Source organism: Salvelinus namaycush, chromosome 23 (genome assembly GCF_016432855.1).
Source record: "Salvelinus namaycush isolate Seneca chromosome 23, SaNama_1.0, whole genome shotgun sequence".
NCBI lineage: Eukaryota > Metazoa > Chordata > Actinopteri > Salmoniformes > Salmonidae > Salvelinus > Salvelinus namaycush.
The window spans coordinates 15,247,951-15,267,079 of record NC_052329.1 but is presented as its reverse complement, the minus strand read 5'-3'; the positions used below and the strand labels follow the sequence as shown (position 1 = coordinate 15,267,079).

General features: G+C 41.9%; 2 protein-coding genes across 5 annotated transcripts; one reads left to right on the top strand and one right to left on the bottom strand.

Annotated features, from left to right (window-relative positions):
• The first annotated feature begins 2,036 nt into the window (after positions 1-2,036).
• On the top strand, positions 2,037-5,109 carry LOC120018108 (E3 ubiquitin-protein ligase TRIM17-like). Of its 3 annotated transcripts, XR_005472176.1 has the most exons (4): positions 2,037-2,643; positions 2,870-2,965; positions 3,149-4,033; positions 4,285-5,109. XR_005472176.1 is itself a non-coding variant. In XM_038961103.1 (3 exons), the coding sequence occupies exons 1-3, from the start codon at positions 2,545-2,547 to the stop codon at positions 3,380-3,382; spliced, it is 429 nt and encodes a 142-aa protein (XP_038817031.1). In that variant the 5' UTR covers positions 2,037-2,544; the 3' UTR covers positions 3,383-5,109. The 3 variants fall into 3 exon arrangements, 1 of the variants encoding a protein (XP_038817031.1); XR_005472177.1 differs by lacking the exon at positions 2,870-2,965 and having other exon boundaries at positions 3,872-4,033; XM_038961103.1 differs by having other exon boundaries at positions 3,149-5,109.
• A 973-nt stretch (positions 5,110-6,082) lies between these two features.
• On the bottom strand, positions 6,083-11,906 carry LOC120018107 (nuclear fragile X mental retardation-interacting protein 2-like). Of its 2 annotated transcripts, none has more exons than XM_038961101.1 (4): positions 11,639-11,906; positions 8,533-10,193; positions 8,358-8,390; positions 6,083-8,243 (listed from the first exon to the last, which is right to left on the bottom strand). In XM_038961101.1, exons 2-4 carry the CDS (start codon positions 10,127-10,129, stop codon positions 8,179-8,181), a joined length of 1,695 nt encoding a protein of 564 aa, XP_038817029.1. In that variant the 5' UTR covers positions 10,130-10,193; positions 11,639-11,906; the 3' UTR covers positions 6,083-8,178. The 2 variants fall into 2 exon arrangements, with proteins under 2 accessions (XP_038817029.1, XP_038817030.1); XM_038961102.1 differs by lacking the exon at positions 11,639-11,906 and adding an exon at positions 11,104-11,627.
• Between the last annotated feature and the right edge of the window lie 7,223 nt (positions 11,907-19,129).

Genomic DNA, 19,129 nt, shown 5'->3' with positions numbered 1-19,129 from the left:
TCCCAAAGGACTCAGTTTAGAACCTACTACTGTAAATGCAGTATCTACAGTACATCAGCATCAATCACCTGTCATCTTCAAACCAGCAGTGTCAATGGGAGATTTGTGAGAACATTTGTAACGCTCGCAGATCTGAAGTTTGGATTCGGCCATGAGTGCCCGTTAAAACTGTTTGTCTGCCTATCATCAAGTTAGATGACACATCAGTCTGTGCACATACATAGCCAAGTCGTCATCATTGAGTGAGTTGTATTGTTGTATTTCTGTTGGATTATTTTCCATGGTGAGAACATGCAGCAAACATTACCATCTGCCAAGAAAAGAACACTTGCAAACAAAGATAATGATAAAGATCAGAAAGATATTAGATAAATTAGTCTTTCCTCATTCCAAATATGACAGGATCTTCTAATTACATGCAATAACTAAAGTAATACCTGGCTGGCCAAAGCCTTCACATTGAACAAATGATTTACCTTTACAGTGTACTGTTTCAGAGACGGCCTCCTATGCCTGGGCTTTCAATGAAATATGAGCTGTTAATAACACAAATCTTCCACACATGAGAGTCTGTCATCAATACACAAGGAGAGTTAAATCACTAGCGTCCCACTGGTGTACTGTTCTAAGTGAAGTGCCACGCTCAAGGTAAACTGGCCTACAGTAGCTATGTTCCAGCATTGCACATCCCTCGGTCTAGCATTATTCATGCAAGCGCTCTACAATTCAAACCCTGCAGCTTTTCACTCAAGGACAATATTAGAACCCTGATAAGTGATACGTTATGCTTTCACTGACACCATGGCACAAGCTTCTTTGTCAGGACTACAGTAAGATGCTCTGATCTGATTACAAGACAAGTCCTCTAGTTTACCCCTGTAGTGGTGCAGGAATCTTACCCTCTCTGCCACTATCCATGTGTAAAGGCACTGGCCACCAAACAGCACCTTGAGCATAGAGGCTCTGAGGAAGTCAGAAACCAAGTTATATTTTATCAGAAATTGAGGCAATTAAGGCTCACAAATATTCATGTTCACAATTAATAGAATCAACCATTTAGTGACAGTTCTGTGTACAGAGCTGAATCTACTGTATGATAAATATTCATAATGTATAAATATTATTGTAATGACAATGGTTTGAGGTACGACAATAGTATGATATTTCATGTTTCTTCAAATGCAAGATGTACACCTTAACACTGCTTCTACATGCATTACAGACCTGCACATTTGGAAAAAGGATAACATAAATAAATATGAAATAAATATTTTCTCAAATCCTCCACCCTCAACATGACAAGAGTAAGGAGATGCTTTGGAAGTCCCATGCCAGCCTGCCTCACACCATAATTACACACAGTAGTCATTATGGCCTCAAACACTTACACGGTGGTCAAGGTTAAAGGGCCAAGGGCTCCTTGTTCTCTTCCCACACAGAAACATGATAAAGATCCTCTGATGGTGGTAATAGGGAGATAATGGGACAACCCTGAGACAATAGATGCAGTTGACATCCTGCAATCAAAACAATAAAAACAAGTGACCTCTGAACAACCTAACCTCCAATCAAATTGCTAGAATTGCATGATGCAAAAATAAAAATCTGCTCTAGAGAAATAAAGTTGTATTTTCATTCATAGATTCCTTTCCTGATGATTTGAACGAATTAAGTTATTGTACACAAAAAGCGCTATAGGGTAAATTATTCATTGTAAAGGGCCGTGTCTGTCTTCAAAACACAAGCTCTGTGAAACCTTGACTGCCCTCCAGTGGTTAACTTGGAAATAAACAAGGAACTTGAGGCCTTCACACACAGACCCTCTACATCTACCACTAACATAATTTAGGGGGTAGTCAGCCCCTCTTCACAATGATTGAAGCAAGAAACATTAACAAATCAGTTTCGTTGCTATGATATATTATGTACAGACTTTTGCGTATGTGTGTGTAGCTGCGAAGCTCCTCCCCTCATACACATGTAATACACAGAATGCAGGAAGTATTTTTACAGGAAGTAAACACAGCACTCTTTGACAGAATTCTATTTATTTGCCTGTTTTGTTCAACAAAGGGCAATGTACATGACACAGGACCTTTCAGATCACTTACTGGAGGAGATGAGGACATCCTTTAGTTTGTAGTCTTATAGTAGATGCCTGCTACCAAACAACTGTGAGTCTTTAAAAGTGAAAATTAACTGATTCCTAACAGTGGGGCATTACGAGTGTGACTGAGAAAATGGCCTCCAGACGGTCTCTCCTAGAAGATGATCTTTCCTGTCCTGTGTGCTTAAACATCTTCAGTGATCCTGTCCTCCTATCATGTCGCCACAGCTTCTGTAAAGCCTGTCTACAGGAGTGCTGGAGGCAGAGGATTTCAGGAATGTTCAGTTTGTAGGGAAGTATTTTCAATGGGTAATCCACTCTGTAACCGGGCTGTAAAGAACCTGTGTGAGGCTGTCTTAAAGGAAAGGAGTTAGAACGTTTCAGAAGGATCTGAGGTGCTCTGCAGTCTGCACGGTGAGGAACTCAATCTCTTCTGTATGGAGGATCAAGAGCCCATTTGTGTGGTGTGTCGTGATTCAAGGAAACATAAAAAGCATGACTGCATCCCCATACAGGAAGCTGTACAGGAACATAAGGTAGGATTATTTGGAGAAGGTATTGGGGAAAAAATACATTGCAGTAGTTTGTAGTAGTTGTTTCTATTTGGGTTATTTTTAACATGTAGCACGTGGTGCTTTACAATAGTTGGTGCTAAGATACAGCATGTGAAATCTGTTTGTTTTTTACTCTTAACCAAATGTCTTTCCTACACAGCAATTTCACATAGAGTAACAAGTTTGTGAATCCCATGTTAAATTTCAGGTGAAACTCAAGACTGTATTGAACCCCCTAAAAGATAAACTGAGGCTCCTTAATGAAATCAAACTCACCTGTGATAAAACAGCAAAACATATCAAGGTATGAAATTTGAGTATTGATGCAACAACATTGTACTCATTTTGGCTAGTTTGTTTGTTGTCAACTCAGTTCTAGATCATCATCATACTGTAACAGAAGACTGAGGTGAAGCAATTTTGATTGGATGCCGTCAGCGGTGGGGAGGATACAGTATGTCTGAGATATTCCTCTCACTGTCTCCAGATCCAAGCCCAGTACACAGAGAGGCAGATTAAGGAGCAGTTTAAAAAGCTGTACCAGTTTCTGCGAGAGGAAGAGGCGGCCAGGATAGATGCAGTGAGGATGGAAGAGGTGCGGAAGAGTCAGGGAATGAAGAACAAGATAATAGAGATGAACAGAAAAATATCATCACTTTCAGACACAATCAAAGCCATCGAACAACAGCTGAGAGTTGAAGACTTGATCTTGATCTTATGAGTCGATATTGTATATTGTGAGTATTGTAGCAATCCTTCCTATATGAGCCACGTTACAATTCCCACCAAGTGGGTTAACCCTATGGGGCGCAATGCGTAGGGTGTTTGCCTTTCATGTCAGTGACCCGGGTTCACTTCTCTGCGCCCCCATTCACTACATTGGTGTCAGAAATGGGAATGCACAGCCCAGAATGTGTGAGGGGTCTAAGTAGTCAAAGCATGTTCCTTCCTGTTTGGATGGGGCAATATAGCGATCCTCGCTATATGAGCCAATTTACAATTCCTACCAAGTAGGAATGCATAGGTGCCTTTCACGCCGGTGACCTGAGTTTGCTTCCCTGCCCTGCCGTTCTCTACAGTATTATTTACTGTTTATTTTATTGATAACACTGATTTGCATCTCACCTGCTTTCTTGTTCCTCTTCAGAACTCCAAGGCCTCTGTGAAAAGGTAAGTGATCTTAATCCTGTATCTCCTCTCTGTGGTTCAGAACCCATCATCAGAGCAGTATTGAACACTAAACGTTCTTCGAGAGCCCAGCACCCACTGCCGGATGCAGAGAGGGTTTCCAGAGCGCTGATAGAAGTGGCCAAACACCTGGGCAACCTGCAGTTCAGAGTCTGAGTGAAGATGCAAGGGATTGTTCATTACAGTGAGTGTTTTACAGCAACAACAAAAAACAACAGTAGTTTTCGTCTGCGCCTTGTTCTTAGTCCTAGAACAGTATCAGTCAAAGGAGTTTAAAAGGCAAATTCAGATGAAATCCAGTAGTGACCCCCATACTGTTCTGAATAATAAAAACAATGTTATTATATTTATTGCAATGCTCATATTTAATGTTAGTATCAATTAAACTTGTGGGTAATTTCCAGAGTAAATGATAAAGTTAAATTCTCTCATCAGCTCCTGTAATCCTGGACCCCAATACTGCAGGCACACGTCTCATTCTGTCCGAGGACTTGACCAGCTTAAGGGATGCTGATAGAGCACTACAGCTTCCTGACAACCCAGAGAGGATTGATGGATGTGTCCTAGGCTCTGAGGGTTTTAACTCAGGAACACACAGCTGGGATATTGAGAATTTGGATGGTTACTATTGGGCTGTAGGTGTGACCACTATGCATGCCAACAGGCCTAATAATTGTAGCGATATTCCAAATGAATCCTGGGGTGTTTGGACTACTTGTGGTGCATACCTAGAAATGTCCCCAAAGCCAAATCTCCATGACCTCACAGTAGATCACTTTCCCCAAAAGATGAGAGTGCATCTGGACTGGGCCAAGGCAAAGCTGTCATTCTTTGACCTTGATAAAAACATACACATACACACAATCACACACACTTTCACAAAGACAGTCTACCCTATATTTCATCATGATAAAACTTTGAGGATCTTACCAGTGAACACCAGTGTGACAGTGAGAAAATACAGTTAAATACAGCACAAATTGATATAATAGTTTAACTGCCACAACACTGTTTCCTAGCACTCTACTCATAGTCCTGAGTGTTGGAGAGGTGTGCATTGGTCTTGTCTTCACTATCTTTTAGAGACACATTTAGCTCTATAACAATGATTCAATGGATTCTGACCCTGGTCTTATCAACAGGTGAAGCAATCAAATTGTTCATGTATCACATCACTCATTTTATGTAGCCTAATGTTGATATTTTAATGATTCAGTAAAAGTATTTTGATTGCTGTGGATGTTTTTCTATTGTCAGATAATGCTGTGTATGGTATATTAAATCTGTATTCTTGCTTTGTCTGGTCATTCTGTCGCATCTGTGATGTTGATCTTCATTCATTATCAGTAACAACAATATTTGACTTCCTTACCAAAAGCATGTCTAACTGCATACAAATGTCAACAAGGTTTTATTAATACAATGTGAAACAAATTGTGTTTCCCTTATCTCCTGTTAAGTTTCACAATTTCCAGCATGTTAGTCTCCAAACATCACATCTAACAGGAGGCACCGACAGCAAGAGAAAACAGAACTTCTCTGTTAAAGTGACTGGTTAAAGAGGTAGTACCTCCATTTTCAGATGTCTCTTTCTACTCAGTGACACACTCATGCCATTGGTAAAGGGGGGTGTTGAGCTATGACTTAAACATCCTTGTCTAACCACTGTAGAGGAACACTCACAGCATGTTTAGAATCTGTTAGGTCCACTAGTATTACTCTATACCACTCAAACTCAACTCTAAACCTTAACACCAGTTCCACTGCTCTGCCCCCCCTTCATTGCTCCGCTCTAATCAGGGACTGATTTAGACCTGGGACACCAGGGTGATGGAATTATCAGGTAGAATAGAAAACCAGCAGGCTCCACAGGTCCTAGGGGAAGGGATATCCACCGCTTACCCTAGGAGGGCCAGAGCCTGCTTGATTTCTGTTCTACCTCATAATTGCACCCACCTGGTTGGTGTCCCAGGTCTAAATCCCTGATTAGGGAGGAACAACGAAAAAACACTGTAACGGGCTTCAAGGTCCAGAGTTGAATACCCCTGCTCTATACCTTCCTGGCTTTGTGTGAGTCTCTCTTAATCCATTCAAACCTCAGATCTTGAGACGAGGAAAAACAGCTACTTATGTATGGAAATTAATGGGACTGAATTCATTTAAGGGGAAGTTATTGTAAATAGACTTGTGTGCAGCCGTAAGTCATTTAAATAAGAATACAGGAAGTTTCAGCTAATTTTCAACACATTTTTAATAGATTTAGAAACTGTGACAACTTTTGTTAATCCTTAGCATAACTACAGCAGGAAAAGAAAAGTGAGCAACAATTAACTTAACACATGACAGCATGAACAGTCGACAACATGGCACAACTTCTAAATACACTGTACTGTAGTATAATTTTAGTACCAAATGAAAACGTCAGAGCTATTAGATTGCTTTCTAATATTTGAATTGCGATTTAGAGGGACACAAACTAAGGGAATTAAGATGGCATAAATTAACCATTATCAGTCAAATACAGACTTTTATATTTTCACATTAACCCCGACAATTAAAACACTGACCTCCTAAAAAGCGTGACCCAGTCTGAGAAACCAACCTAAAAGTTAGTTAAAATTCTCAAACTGATCACAGCCTGACAATCCCCAGAATTGAAATTAATATTAAGTAAAGAGCTAAACTAAATTAATACCCAAGCATAGACAAACAGAATGTTCAAAGATGTACTCTGGCTTAGTTTGGCATGGTTGATTATTAACATGGACAAAACTTTTTGGCAATAACTATATTAGATCATAAACAGACTGTCCTACTTAAAGGTGCTGTAATTGTTAGGGGCCAAAGAGTTGGTTGGTATAAATAGACATTTAATTTAGTTAATAACTAAATTTGACTGGAATTAAATAGATAAATCTACATTTAAAATGGTGATCAGTTATCATAATGTAGGCTGATTAAATTCACGTATGGGGACTCGGGAGAGAGAACTCCTCAACTAACATCCTCAGAAAGGACTGTTCCTTTCCCTATGAATAAGAAATAAAAAAAATACTAAATACTAACAATTCTCCTCTGGAGGTGAAACGGACTTGAGACATCGGTCCTAAATTTAAGCTAAATCCTGTATTGATGTCAATAGGAGATTTGTAACACGAACATTTGCATAGTTCTGGTTAAAATACTGCCCTGCATGAATCTCTAGAGCATTCCTACAGTACAAAACAGTGGTCACTGCCTAAGTGCCAATCCTGTGCAAAATCCAATGAGAAAGACTCCCTAGAACTTCAAAAACGAAATGTTAAAAGAAAATGTACACAAATATGCGGCACTCATTGGAGCATTGAGATGGTAAGTAGATGTAGCATGCTAAGCATAACCTGGATTTATAAAGTAGATGATTAACAGAAAATATAAAAATGAAAAAGTATAGCCTCTGCACAGTGTTGGTAACCACCACCACACATCCTGAGAAAAACATCCCAAAAAGAACAGTCCGGTATTAACAGAGTCCAAAGAATTGAAACAGAACTTTTAGGCAGTACAGACCTAGGCCTCAATGGGAGAGGGATGCATATTCTCATAATTTGAACAAGTTCCATCCATCTACCCACCCAATGACCTGGGATTTCTAATGAGGGTAATTATGTTAAAAGGGAAAAATAACATGTGAACCAAAAGTCCCAAAAATATATATGTTTTGCAGGGGCTTACAAAAGCCTCCCCCATGATATTTGGTTGCTTGCATCTAACCTAGAATACAAGCAGAAAACCCCAACTTGTTTTCACCTTGCAGCACAGTTTACACATCTAGAAGGCAACCATTCTAAAATGTTCAAGCCTTACCCATTTAATTCTGTCTGAATTCAAAATTACGCATCTGTGATACAGGTCAAATATGAACATCTTGAATTCCTAAAGATATCAAAATGTTTCATCTTCCATGACAGGCTGAGAGTATCCTGTGATTCCAAAGATGTGGCGGGAATGCCGAGGTGGTGATTGACTGTCTGAGCATCCCATGTCACTTGATGTCCTCAACAAGCCTCTCTCTGAACATGGGAATTGAGGGCGAAATGTAGGAGTCACTCTTGCTGACACGTTTCCTGTCAAACAGTTTTGTTCCCCCACTGTTCAACCAACCTGTAATCTCCCGAATGACAGCATCCCTGTAAGAGGCTCAGTGTGGTCTCTGTCTGTGGTGCTGCTATACTGTGCCTGCCCCCCCTCTACAGCACAAGCTGCTCACATCAAATTAGTCCTGCACATGAGTCTCAGAAAGGAGAGGGAACCAATTAATGAGGCAGCGGCCAGGAGAGGGCGTAGCACTCAGTCATGACTTAACTGAACAGGCCCATCCTTGGACTGCTCATAGAACACAACTCCTTTTGAATCTAGAGGGAAGTAGGACACGTCAGATTTGCTTAGCTCAGACATACTATACCAATAAGGCATTTCAGGTTCTTGAAAATCTCTCCACAATCATACAGCAGGAATTACAAGCTTACCTTGTTTTTGTAAATTCTGAATATTTTCAATCTCTGTAAAAATATAAAAACAATGTGTTTAGTACAGTGAGAGATTGATAATACAGTAGTTATACATGCACCATTCTCTTTCTGTTCTAATGCCATAGCAGGACAATTATTTAACTTTGAATGATCAGAGGCAATAGCTACCTACCTTTAGTGTGATAGATAACAGCAGCTTTTAAATCGAACGCCCCCCAAGATCTTGGGACACAACCCTTGTGGTGGCTGTGCTCCTTCACCAGAGCAGACACAGGATGAGCATGGGAGGCAAGAGGCAACTCAGCTCCAGGGTCCTTAGAAGAGGACACTATGGCACATCTACTCCCAGCCTCACCAATCAGAGTGTCTGTGCCAGGGGCGTGGCCTCCCAGCGCAACATCAGGGCCAGGTGCCAAGTGAGGGCCTGATTTCCCAACATTGCTTTGGCCTTGGGAGATAGTTTGTTGGTCCTGCTTGTAAGCTCTTGGGAAGAGGGGCTTGTCAGGTCTCAGAGTGGAGGTGGCAGAGACCTGCAGAGGCAAAGCTGTAGGGCCACCTCCCTGAAAGGTGATCTCCACGATCTGGCCTTTCAAGGCTGGCTGCCCCACTGCCGGCCCCACCTCAGGCCCTGCACTGGGCTCGTTGATGAACGACAGCCCCCACTGGTTCTGGAAAATGTCCACCAGAGCTTTGGGATTTGTCTTAGAGGCAGGTGAGTCCACTTGGCGGGCGCTGGGGAGGGCTGGTTGCATATTTGAAGTGGCCAGGGGGTAAACAAGGAGACTGGGCTTTCTCAGTTCTCTGGTAGTAACGGAGGGGGTGCCTGACATATTAGTGCCATTGCTGGACAAGGATGCTTCGTTCTCCCACTTGCGGGGAAGGGAGACATGCATTGCTCCAGTGCAAACAGTAGTGGTGAAAAGTGGCGCAGGGAGGGGGCAGCTATTCCCCTCTCCAGATAGGAGTCCATTGGTGAAGCTAGGAGAGGTGATGGTTTTGACAGCAGACATGGGGACTTGGGAGAGTCTGGTGGGCACCTGGGACTGGGGAGGTGAGGTGTCACCTGCTTTGTTTAGATTCTCTTTCACTTTACTTGCATAACTGACCTTGGGCACTGTTTTGGCACTACTATTGTCCACAGGAAAGACAGGGGGTGGTTTAAAGAGGGTCCATGAATCCTTTTTTGGTGAGGTAAGCTTAGCTTTGCTTAGTCTGTCTTCCAGCTTTTTAACAGAGCCTGCAGCAGCCTTGCCGTCAGAGTTCTTACACTGTAGTTCACCAACCTGAACCACAGGGGCCTGAGCCACAGGTGGGACACCTGTGATGGAGGTGGGAGACTGAGAGCCTGCTGCTGTATCGGCAGCCTCTGGAGTGTGAGGCTCCGTGTCATGTTTGTTAGTGACCATAACTGCCTGTAGAACAGCCTTCTCCTGCCGAGCAGTCACACTCTCCTCTGCCATTGCACTCCGCTGAGCCCAGCGTTTCTTGGGAGTGATGTATCCACTCTCAGAACCACTGCCACCACTGTCTGATCCAGGCATGCTGGGGTAGCCGTTAGCATACAGGTCAGGGTTGAGGAGCACAACGCCATTTGGTAAAGCAATGGACTCGCTCTTGCCATCAAGCGTTTTCAACTCTGAAGGCGTGTCATTTTTGCAATTCATACTGTTTTTAAAATGGCTATTGCTATGGCCTTTTGTGTGAGTGGCGAGGAGCTTCCTGGGAGATTTTGGTTTCAAGTTGTCTGCTGCTTGAGTAATGAAGGGCATCCACAGGAACAGACGGGGTGTTCTCTCTCCCTCTCCACTGGGCTTCCATTTATTTTTCCATTGCCTGATGACATGACAAGAAAATACACAATTACAATCAAATACACTGTACTTGCATAGAGTAGACCTACATTTGTTAAACTATCTTCACCCAACGGAATACACGCCTGTTTTTTCTATGTCCATAACAATACAGGCTATCCAATGAAGTCGTATGGCTAAACTCTGATGCCCCTGCCATATTTCCTGCAGACAATTCAAAATCTGAGAATGAAAGTGTTAATTAATTAGTATGTTTTAATTTATTTTAAACATTAAACATGAATACATTTGAAAGACAGTCAAGCCTGCACACATGACTTGATTGCCAACACTAGCCAGCAGATCTGACCTTGCTTACAGTGGCACTAGGGTCGGACAGCATTCCTCTGTATATTAAGACACTAGGGTCGGACAGCATTCCTCTGTATATTAAGACACTACCGGAGCGAGATATGGCCAGGAATATTTACCTCAATCCAAGGATGAAAAATTCTTTGTACTCCAAAGTCCCATTATCCCAACTGCTACACCAAGAAGATTGAACGACAGCTAGTTTTAATAGCAGTCATTCAATCTTCTCGTGGAACAGTTGGGATAATGGGACAATTCTGAGTACAATGCATTTATCATCCCTGGAGGTACGTTTTCTGAGCTATATCTTCAGCGGCTCCTTGGGGTCTTAATATACACAGGAATGCCGTCCGACCATAGACATAGTACAGCTGTAAGCAAGTGGGTCGGATCTACTGGCTGTGCCAATGATGCCAGAAAAGATCAAGTGACAAGAGCAACAGGCCCAAAAATAACGATAGCTATTAGCTAGCTACGATAGACTTGAAAAAAACAGCTGATCAAACACATTTACCATTGATGCCAACACTCAGACCATAACTCTTACAATTACATAAACGTAGGAAAAAGTTCCTGTTTACCGTAGCAAGCTAATAATAATAGCCAATGTTAATTAGCAAATAAAGCAGAACATTCCAGAGAAGCCGGTTCGTGTTGCAATAACGTTAGATAACGCATTATCTACATTCGCAAAGGCTAACGTTAGCAAAAGTGACACTCAGTTGACTAACGTTAGTATCACGTAATTACATTGGACTTGTTCGCTGGCACATTTCTTAAATCATTTCTGGCTTACAATGCTGCTAACTTATGTTAGCTAGTTAACTACGTTAGCTGTCCGGTTATTAGACGGTGCACAAGGTCAATGTCCAGCGAACTGTCGTTAGCTAGCCAACGTTCACGAATTTAGTTAACCGTATCAATCTAGATTTCTACCTAAACACTCCATAACAACGTTCTCTAAAAAGCCCCTAATTAGCCAACGGGCTAGCTCATTTTTTATATAATAGCTAGCTGTGTAGTTAGCTAGCCAGTCACCTAGCAGCAAGCTGGCTAGTGACGGCTCAAAAGTTTGTTGCTACAGTACTGTAGTAGAATATGGAGGGACATTCGAACCCGTTTTCTCCGTCTGCGCTTCCTCGTACTGGTGCTGTTGATCATTTTCTACCCATGCGTTCGGTGGACCGGGGTGACTCTCGTCTACATGCTTCAAACATCCCTCAGATAACCATCCATCGGTCCGGTCCTCCATTGAAGTGCAAATTAAATGCAAATCCACGAAAGCTGCTTCCCCTGTTAAACTAGCTAGCTAGCCAGTAGCATAGCCAAAACATTCCCAATCAACGCCCATGACTTCATTTCTGAGCTACGTTTGGGCGTGTACAAGCGGGTCATTTGTATCAAGTCGGTGACCTTTCAGTGTGTTGCATTATGGGGTTTAACAATTGTCCGACTTGCGCATACATTTTTTTTTTACAAAAATGTCTTGTAAAAAACATTAAGTTTTGACTGCAAGTTTTTACAGTTTCTCTTCACCAACTTAATTCTACAGCCATTGCCTGCATTGTCGGAGGCTCTATTGCCATTCAATCATTAGGATGTTTTTGTTTGAACCACGCTAACATGACTGAAACAGGAACCGACTTTGCTGCGATTCATGTATACAGTGAATGTATACCATGTTTATTTCAACATTATAAAGAACAACAAGATATATTTTAAATATATCAAATTTCAGCCAGACCACCCAGCCAATCCGAGCCACCTACACGCCCGAACCCCACCAGTTTAGTCAATAACTGAACTCTCTCACAACACAAGTTCCTTCCCAAGGTATGGAAAACAAAGGTTTAATGAAAACACACATAAAACTACACATTAACACACAGAAACAGTACACCCTCCATATAATTCATATCATATGAACAATAGTACTGTAGAGGTCTTTTTACTTGCACACAATATAGCTGGGTCACCCCGTCCTGCCCCTAGTGGTCCATGGCCCAACCCAAACACACCCCACTCAGCTTTAGGATCTTGGTGAAACATTCATTATTGGTTTCAGGTGTGTTAGGCCAAGGGCAGAGTGACACCACACAGGACAGCAGACCCCCAGAACCAGGACTGAGCAGCCCAGCGGCTATGGATTGCCTAAATAGGTATTCTACTGTTAAAAAGTTTGGGGTCACTTAGAAATGTCCTTGTTTATAAACGAAAAGCATTTTTTTCGTCCATTAAAATAACATCAAATTGATCAGAAATACAGTGTAGACATTGTTAATGTTGTAAATGGCTATTGTAGCTGAAAACGGCAGATTTTTTATGGAATATCTACATAGGCGTACAGAGGCCCATTATCAGCAACCATCACTCCTGTGTTCCAATGGCACGTTGTGTTAGCTAATCCACGTTTATCATTTTAAAAGGCTAATTGATCATTAGAAAACCCTTTTAAAGTTATGTTAGCACAGCTGAAAACTGTGGTGCTGATTAAAGAAGCAATACAACTGGCCTTCTTTAGACTAGTTGAGTATCTGGAGCATCAGCATTTGTGGGTTCGATTACAGGCTCAAAATGGCCCGAAACAAAGACCTTTCTTCTTCACAGAACAGCACAAACGGGCTCTAACCAGAATAGAAAGAGGAGTGGGAGGCCCCGGTGCACAACTGAGTAACGTCAACAGTGAAGAGGCGACTCCGGGATGCTGTAAAGAAAAAGCCATATCTCAGACTGGCCAATAAAAAGAAAAGATTAAGATGGGCAAAAGAACACAGACACTGGACAGAAGAAGATTGGGAAAAAAGTGATGGACAGACAAATCTAAGTTTGAGGTGTTCGGATCACAAAGAACATTCGTGAGATGCAGAGAAAATGTAAAGATGCTGGAGGAGTGTTTAACGCCATCTGTCAAGCATGGTGGAGGCCATGTGATGGTCTGGGGGTGCTTTGGTGGTGGTAAAGTGGGAGATTTGCACAGGGTAAAAGGGATATTGAAGAAGGAAGGCTATCACGCCATTTTGCAATGCAATGCCATACCTTGTGGACGGCACTTAATTGGAGCCAATTTCCTCCTACAACAGGACAATGACCCAAAGCATGTTTTGGTTTGAATGTTTGGTTTGTTAAATGTGATACTGTGTACTGGCAATTTTTAGAGTTTACTTCGCTACTTGAGTCATCTCTCTCCACTCTTTCTCTCCGTGCCACTTTCCACACAGACCTAGCCACGCCCCCTTACACTCAAGGAGCGCATTTGATGTTCCTCAACCAGGAGACACTTGCGTTCAGTCTGCATAGTCAATGTAGCACATGCAACAATGTTGACGAGAACTGCGGTTTTAACTTTGCTTCTTAATATACATCCACTAGCGTTCTATAATTAAACTATTAGTTTGTGTTTCTTACATCAGCAAACAGCTAGTTTGTTTTTTCTTAGCAAGTTGCCCTAAATCTTGTGAGATGCTAATTGTTAGCCGCTAATGCTAATAGCTAGCTAGCTAATAAATGTACTGAGTAAGAGCAAATGTAGCCAACTAATACAGCCTGATAATACCAATAATTGTGTAGACCTAATTCAGCATGTTGTTTTTGCAACAGTATCTTCTAAATCAAAGAGGAATATGCAAAGCAAGAATATGTTAGCTACATGAAGTAGCTATTTAATGTAGCCAAAGCTTATAGGGTCCCCTCGGAAACACTTATCAACACTTTATTTCCTACCCTGTCACAACTCCTCCCTGGCATTTTTATTTGCAGCTTGACCGTATGGTACGTAAGAAGTGCCCATTAAGTCAATTCAATTTGTGGGAGGTGCTTCAGGAAGCATGGGGTGAAATCTCTTCACATTACCTTAACAAATTGACAACTAGAATGCCAAAGGTCTGCAAGGCTGCAATTGCTGCAAATGGACGAAAGAAAAGTTTGAAGGACACAATTACTATTTAAATTTAAAATCATTATTTATAACCTTGTCAATGTCTTGACTATATTTCCTACTAATTTTGCAACTCATTTCATGTATGTTTTCATGGAAAACAAGGACATTTCTAAGTGACCCCAAACTTTTAAAAGGTAGTGTATCTCCCTTGATCTCCCCTGATCTGGGAAATTTCAATGCAGACTCCTTTTCTCGTACTATATTCCATATAAGGCATCCAGACCTTATGAAAGTTGCACAGCATACCCTTCATCTTAAAACAAATCTAGTGATACTGTACATAGCTTGACATTTATTCCATACATTGTGGGAGGATAACTATCCTTCCAATTAATGGCAATGCATTTATCCGACACTATAAATGCTAAGTTACACAGTTTCTTCTGATAACAGTCTCCAGTAACAACATTTCCAAGCAAGCAAAAACAGGGAGAAGAGAGAATCTGTAGACATGCTGAGATAAAATAACTTACTCTTTGCCAGAATTCAAGACCACAACATATGCAAATATGTCCCCTTTTGTGCTTTACACCTCCAGCAGAATAATAACATTTCTGAGTGAATGATATTCAGTTTCACTGGAATATAAACTCAGCAAAAAAAGAAACGTCCTCTCACTGTCAACTGAGTTTATTTTCAGTAAACTTAACATGTGTAAATATTTGTATGAACATAACAAGATTCAACAACTGAGACATAAACTGAACAAGTTCCACAGACATGTGACTAACATAAATGGAATAATGTGTCCCTGAACAAAGGGGGGGTCAAAATCAAAAGTAACAGTCAGTATCTGGTGTGGCCACCAGCTGCATTAAGTACTGCAGTGCATCTCTTCCTCATGGACTGCACCAGATTTGCCAGTTCTTGCTGTGAGATGATACCCCGCTCTTCCACCAAGGCACCTGCAAGTTCCCGGACATTTCTCAGATCCAGCAGGTCCCAGACGGCTCAATGGGATTGAGGTCCGAGCTCTTCGCTGGCCATGGCAGAACACTGACATTCCTGTCTTGCAGTGAATCACGCACAGAACGAGCAGTATGGCTAGGGGCATTGTCATGCTGGAGGGTCATGTCAGGATGAGCCTGCAGGAAGGGTACGACATGAGGGAGGAGGATGTCTTCCCTGTAACGCACAGCATTGACATTGCCTGCAATGACAACAAGCTCAGTCCGATGATGATGTGACACACCGCCCCAGACCATGACGGACCCTCCACCTCCAAATCGATCCCGCTCTAGAGTACAGGACTCGGTGTAACGCTCATTTCTTCGACGATAAACGTGAATCCGACCATCCCCCCTGGTGAGACAAAACTGCGACTCGTCAAGGAAGAGCACTTTTTCCCAGTCCTGTCTGGTTCAGCGACGGTAGGTTTGTGCCCATAGGCGATGTTGTTTCTGGTGATGTCTGGTGAGGACCTGCCTTACAACAGGCCTACAAGCCCTCAGTCCAGCCTCTCTCAGCCTATTGTGGACAGTCTGAGCACTGATGGAGGGATTGTGCGTTCCTGGTGTAACTCGGGCAGTTGTTGTTGCCATCCTGTACCTGTCCTGCAGGTGTGATGTTCGGATGTACCGATCCTGTATAGGTGTTGTTATACGTGGTCTGCCACTGCGAGGACGATCAGCTGTCCGTCCTGTCTTCCTGTAGCGATGTCTTAGGTGTCTCACAGTACAGACATTGCAATTTATTGCCCTGGCCACATCTGCAGTCCTCATGGCTCCTTGCAGCATGCCTAAGGCACGTTCACGCAGATTTCTTTTGGTGTTTTTCAGAGTCAGTAGAAAGGCCTCTTTAGTGTCCTAAGTTTTCATAACTGTGTCCTTAATTGCCTACCGTCTGTAAGCTGTTAGTGTCTTAATGACCGTTCCGCTGGTGCAGGTTCATTAATTGTTTACGGTTCATTGAACAATCATGGGAAACAGTGTTTAAACCCTTTACAATGACGATCTGTGAAGTTATTTGGATTTTTACGAATTATCTTTAAACGACAGGGTCCTGAAAAAGGGACGTTTCTTTTCTTGCTAAGTTTAGTATGTTCTATGGGTGGTCTTAAACTGCAGTTATTTATGTCTGAGATTATATGAACATGACTGAGCATTCTAACATATCTGTATCCATTGATTATCATCAATAGCGTAAATCGACTTTGGAGTTTTGTCAGACTGTCTTAAAATAGCATCTGGCTTGTCCAGTGTTTGCTGGACAAAGGGAATAGTGTTGTATATGCAAAAAATCACCTCACCTCTGTCACAGACTGGTCTTGCCTGACCCTGCTGAGACCCTTGTCACCATCTGATCCTCCTAAAATGAGGCATGACAAAGAATAACTTTGGTGTACATTTATACATTATATTATCCAAGAATAGAATCTATGGTTCAATAATTGAAATGACCATTATTCCCAGATCCCAGACTGTAGCTTTAAGCTTAAACTGCTGTCATGTAGCTACAGTAGGTCTACCCATCAATTAAAGATGGAGCTTTGTATCCTTCACAAATATACTGAACACTTCACCTGAGCTCCGTAGACTGGTCTTCCCTGGCTGTCTGACCGTGCTGGGAATCTTCCAACTCCTAAAAGGTAGGCTATAAACATAGCTCAAGAGAAAGTGCAAGTCTCTCCAATTCTGCTCTCTTCAAACTAGATCGAGCATATTGGCTGATATAGCCCAGTAATACAATGTAAGGGCCATGTGAGAATCTCCGGTAAGTTAACCTATTTCTTAAGTTAATTTTGCACATTTGATATTGCCTATAGGGTGCATAATTGCTGGGACCATGGCTGGCAAGTGAGCTGCGTAACATACGCCTAAAATAACATTGCGGGACTGCATTTGGTACCTGTTCTTGCGGTAGCTGGTGGGAGTTGGACAGAAAGCCAGTGGTTGTGGGTGGGGGAAGGATGAAGATATTGGTCCTATGCAGAAGTTTACTGTGCACCATGACAGTGAAGCCTGTACTGTTAGAGCTGTTTATTACTGTGTCCGTGTGAAAAGTAAGGAATTAGCTAGGGAAACTAACAGATTAATAACGTTACATAGCCATACTGACGAATACAACTCACATTTCACTGAAAAATCATCAGAATATCAATCTTCAATCGTTTGGCAGATGGTTTCATCGTTTGATTCAGGTCTAGTGTGATTGAGGCAAAAATAATAGCTAATGTAAGCCAACTTTTGGCCCGGTCTCTCTCTAACGGTCAACTGGCGAAAGCTTGCAAGGTTCATTAACTTCTGAAACAGTACAAAACAAAGGCTACATAACATGTCCATACAAACAACAGCTGTTAGATAGTGATATGAGCTGGCTATTATTACTATCTGACAGATAACTAGAGGCTAGAGCTGACCTGGCTGTGGTAGCTACTCACTAGAGTAGCTTATTCATTCACCTCAGTCAAGAGGGGATGAAACATTAGCTAACGTTACATGTCAGTTACAATACTAGCTCAGCACTGCGAATAAACATTAGTTCACTTTTTTTCTATTAAGTTAAACAGCAGTTACCTTACCAGCTACATCAGTCAACTAAAGAGTAAAGAGTAACCAGTTTCTGTTCTGCTACCTTTTACAACTCTGAAATATTATATTATTGTATATTATCTACCTCACTTGCTTTGGCGATGTTAACATATGTTTCCCATGCCAATAAAGCCCCTTGAATTGAATTGAAAGAGCGCAACACCTACACACTGAACCATGCTCAACTCTCCCGTGCTGGTCCAGCCAGCCTTCCATAAGCTTTGCCTTCACACAACCTGTAAACCCAGTCTGTGGTGTCGGTGCAGTCAGATAAACACTCCAAACAGCCTACTCGACCGCTGCTAGGCGTCTGCATGGTCCTAAAGCACCCCCCCGCGCCAAGTTTTGTATCACACGCCGAGTTTTGTATCACATTCCAATGCTAAAACTGGGGGGGACAAAAATGCAGTTTCAGAATGTGGTGGGGACATGTACCGCCGTCCTAGGGCTGGGCGGTATACCATATTTTATGATATACTGGTATTGATGCAGGGACCGTTTTGGGTTTTTACTTTACCTTCTATATCGGTATTTGAATGTTTGGTTTGTTAAATGTGATACTGTGTATTGGCAATTTTTAGAGTTTACTTCGCTACTTGAGTCATCTCTCTCCACTCTTTCTCTCCGTGCCACTTTCCACACAGACCTAGCCACGCCCCCTTACACTCAAGGAGCGCATTTGATGTTCCTCAACCAGGAGACACTTGCGTTCAGTCTGCATGGTCAATGTAGCACATGCAACAATGTTGACGAGAACTGCGGTTTTAACTTTGCTTCTTAATATACATCCACTAGCGTTCTATAATTAAACTATTAGTTTGTGTTTCTTACATCAGCAAACAGCTAGTTTGTTTTTTCTTAGCAAGTTGCCCTAAATCTTGTGAGATGCTAATTGTTAGCCGCTAATGCTAATAGCTAGCTAGCTAATAAATGTACTGAGTAAGAGCAAACGTAGCCAACTAATACAGCCTGATAATACCAGTAATGGTGTAGACCTAATTCAGCATGTTGTTTTTGCAACAGTATCTTCTAAATCAAAGAGGAATATGCAAAGCAAGAATATGTTAGCTACATGAAGTAGCTATTCAATGTAGCCAAAGCTTATAGGGTCCCCTCGGAAACACTTACCAACACTTTATT

What these genes read in the sequence shown, in the direction of transcription:
- LOC120018107 (XM_038961101.1), bottom strand. Translation starts at nt 10,129, where the DNA reads ATGCCCTTCATTACTCAAGCAGCAGACAACTTGAAACCAAAATCTCCC. An exon ending in TGTTATCTATCACACTAAAG is followed by an intron (nt 8,391 to 8,532) that starts GTAGGTAGCTAT and finishes ATATTTTTACAG; the next exon opens with AGATTGAAAATATTCAGAAT. An exon ending in TCAGAATTTACAAAAACAAG is followed by an intron (nt 8,244 to 8,357) that starts GTAAGCTTGTAA and finishes ACTTCCCTCTAG; the next exon opens with ATTCAAAAGGAGTTGTGTTC.
- LOC120018108 (XM_038961103.1), top strand. Translation starts at nt 2,545, where the DNA reads ATGGAGGATCAAGAGCCCATTTGTGTGGTGTGTCGTGATTCAAGGAAA. An exon ending in AAGCTGTACAGGAACATAAG is followed by an intron (nt 2,644 to 2,869) that starts GTAGGATTATTT and finishes GTTAAATTTCAG; the next exon opens with GTGAAACTCAAGACTGTATT. An exon ending in AAACAGCAAAACATATCAAG is followed by an intron (nt 2,966 to 3,148) that starts GTATGAAATTTG and finishes CACTGTCTCCAG; the next exon opens with ATCCAAGCCCAGTACACAGA.